We start from the raw sequence: 2,462 nt of genomic DNA, 5'->3' as shown, positions 1-2,462 counted from the left end.
CAATTTGACCGTATATTTTTCAGCAGACTTGGAATAATTTGGAAATTATGAATGTCAGCTGCCATAGTCAAATGCCCCGTGTCTTTTTACTCCAAAAGGCCGGTGTCTTATTTTGATGAGTTCGTTTATAATTGAAAAGCGGGCAGTGGCAGAATCGCAATTCATATGAAACCCAAGCCCAAGCTCCGCCGCGCAGGTCCGACCCCACCATCACCAGCCGGTAAAAGCGGGTTCCACATCTAACTGTGATACCTTCTCCTTCCTTCCCCGTCGCCGAATTCCCGATGGGAGCACACCACCAATAATCCATCCATCCATGGCGCCTCCCACCAATTACCCCCCTCCCGCGCCCCTCTTCTTCCAACCCACCCCTCCCGGCCCCTCCCTCGTCGGCGCCAACCACACCGACGCCCGATTCTGCGCCCGCTAGTCCCCGGATTCCCCGCCAGATCACCAGATTGGCCTGTTCCCCGCCTCCGCACGCCAGATTCGCCGCTAAAACCGTAGCCCAGCCGCCAAGGCAGCTGGGATCGGCATGGAGCCGGCGGCGACGCGGAAGTGGCCCGGGCAGGGCGCCCTCACGCGCGCGCTCCTCCTCGGCGTCGCCGCCCTCGCGCTGCGCCTCCTCTACGGGGCCTTCGTCGCCGTCGGCGGCGGCGGCGGCTGGGCGCCCTACCCGGCCGTGCCCGCCGCCACCGTAGTCGCCAGGAGGACCCACGTCCAGGCCGGGTCGCCGGAGGCGTGGCGCAGCCGCGAGTGGCGCCGGGCCGTGGACTTCCACGCCGAGGCCCTCGGCCGGCACCTCGCCGACGGCCTCCTCGACACCTCCTCCCGCGCCGTCTGCCTCGGCGGCGCGCAGGAGGCGCTCGCGCTGCGGGAGCTCGGCGTCTCCGGCGCCGTCGCCGTCGCGAAGAAGCGCTCGCCGCCGCTCGCCGTCGCCGGGGACGACCGCCGCCTCCCCTTCCCCGCGTCCTCCGTGGACTTCGTGTTCGCCGGCCGCGCGCTGGACACCTCCAAACACCCATCCGACCTCGCCGCCGAGGCCGCGCGGATCTTAAAGCCGGACGCTCACCTCGTCGTGCTCACGTCCAGCGCCGGGGACGCCTACAGCCGCCGCTCGCTCCAAACCCTGCTCCCAACCTTGCAGTTAGTCCGATCTCGCGAGATCAACGGCCCCGACGGGTCCGCACTCCGGGAGCTGGTCTTCCAGAAGCTCAACGCCACTCCGGCGTACACCTCTTCAGCCCACAACTGCACGATCGGGGATCACAAGCTCCACCTCCTGACGCGCGCGGAGCCACTGATCCAGGAGGAGCCGCTGAAGCCGTGGCTCACGCTGAAGCGGAACATCCGGAACATCAAGTACCTTCCAGAGCTCGCCGACATCAGCTTCAAGCGCCGGTACGTGTACGTCGATGTTGGCGCGCGCAGCTACGGGTCCAGCATCGGGAGCTGGTTCCGGAAGCAGTACCCCAAGCAGAACCATACGTTTGAGGTGTTCGCCATCGAGGCCGACCCGGCGTTCCACCCTGAGTATGCCACAAGGAAGGGTGTCACATTGCTTCCGTATGCCGCCTGGGTCAAGAATGAGACGCTCAGCTTTGAGATCAATGGTGATCCTGGGAAGGAGGATGAGGCTAAGGCCAATGGCCGTGGCATGGGGCGCATCCGTCCCACTGCCGGTAAGAAGATGTCCGGGAAGGTGCGGAGTGTGCCGGCGTTTGATTTTGCCGAGTGGTTGAAGCAGACGGTGTCGGAACAGGACTATGTGGTGATGAAGATGGATGTGGAGGGCACTGAGTTTGACCTGATCCCAAGGCTTTTCGACACGGGCGCGATTTGCTTGGTCGACGAGGTGTTCCTCGAGTGCCATTACAACCGGTGGCAAAAGTGCTGCCCTGGCGAGCGGTCGCCCAAGTATCAGAACACCTACGAGGAGTGTTTGGAGCTGTTTAGCTCGCTCCGGGAGAGCGGTGTTCTTGTGCATCAGTGGTTTTGATTACTGCCGTGCACATTGGAGTTGCTGCAAATAGAGTTCGACTACAGACGACATAAGGGTTTTTCACACTTCCACTACATGTTTTATTTTCAAAGTATTTTTTGGTTGTCATTGTGAAGATAGGGATTCAGGAATTGGATTATTATCCGTTTGTTAGATCCTGTAGTTAAAAGGTAATTGAGGTAAAGAAAGTTAGTCTTTAACTGCATTCCCAGTAAAATTTGCTGCGGATTGCCATTGTTACTATTATTATTGAGGAAATGAATTGTTCCATTAGATTCATTTGATTAGTGAAATTACTGAAGGTTTGCATAGTCACTCATTCTGTGATTTATTTTCGACATAATTGTTGTAGCTCCACTTTCTATTACTGTAGTGTATGTATTACATTTGCTATCTACAGGCCTACAGCAACCAAATTGTTTCAGATATTTGAGATGCCGCCTGGGTCAGGAATGAGACG

General features: G+C 58.5%; 1 protein-coding gene across 1 annotated transcript; it reads left to right on the top strand.

Moving 5' to 3' along the window:
* The first annotated feature begins 280 nt into the window (after nucleotides 1–280).
* On the top strand, nucleotides 281–2,281 carry LOC124674130. The gene has a single exon (XM_047210169.1). It carries the CDS (start codon nucleotides 536–538, stop codon nucleotides 1,997–1,999), a length of 1,464 nt encoding a protein of 487 aa, XP_047066125.1. The 5' UTR covers nucleotides 281–535; the 3' UTR covers nucleotides 2,000–2,281.
* The last annotated feature ends 181 nt before the right edge of the window (nucleotides 2,282–2,462 follow it).

This window comes from Lolium rigidum, chromosome 7 (assembly GCF_022539505.1).
Source record: "Lolium rigidum isolate FL_2022 chromosome 7, APGP_CSIRO_Lrig_0.1, whole genome shotgun sequence".
Lineage (NCBI taxonomy): Eukaryota > Viridiplantae > Streptophyta > Magnoliopsida > Poales > Poaceae > Lolium > Lolium rigidum.
The sequence above is the reverse complement of the archived record's forward strand: the minus strand, read 5'-3'. Positions and strand labels throughout refer to the sequence as shown.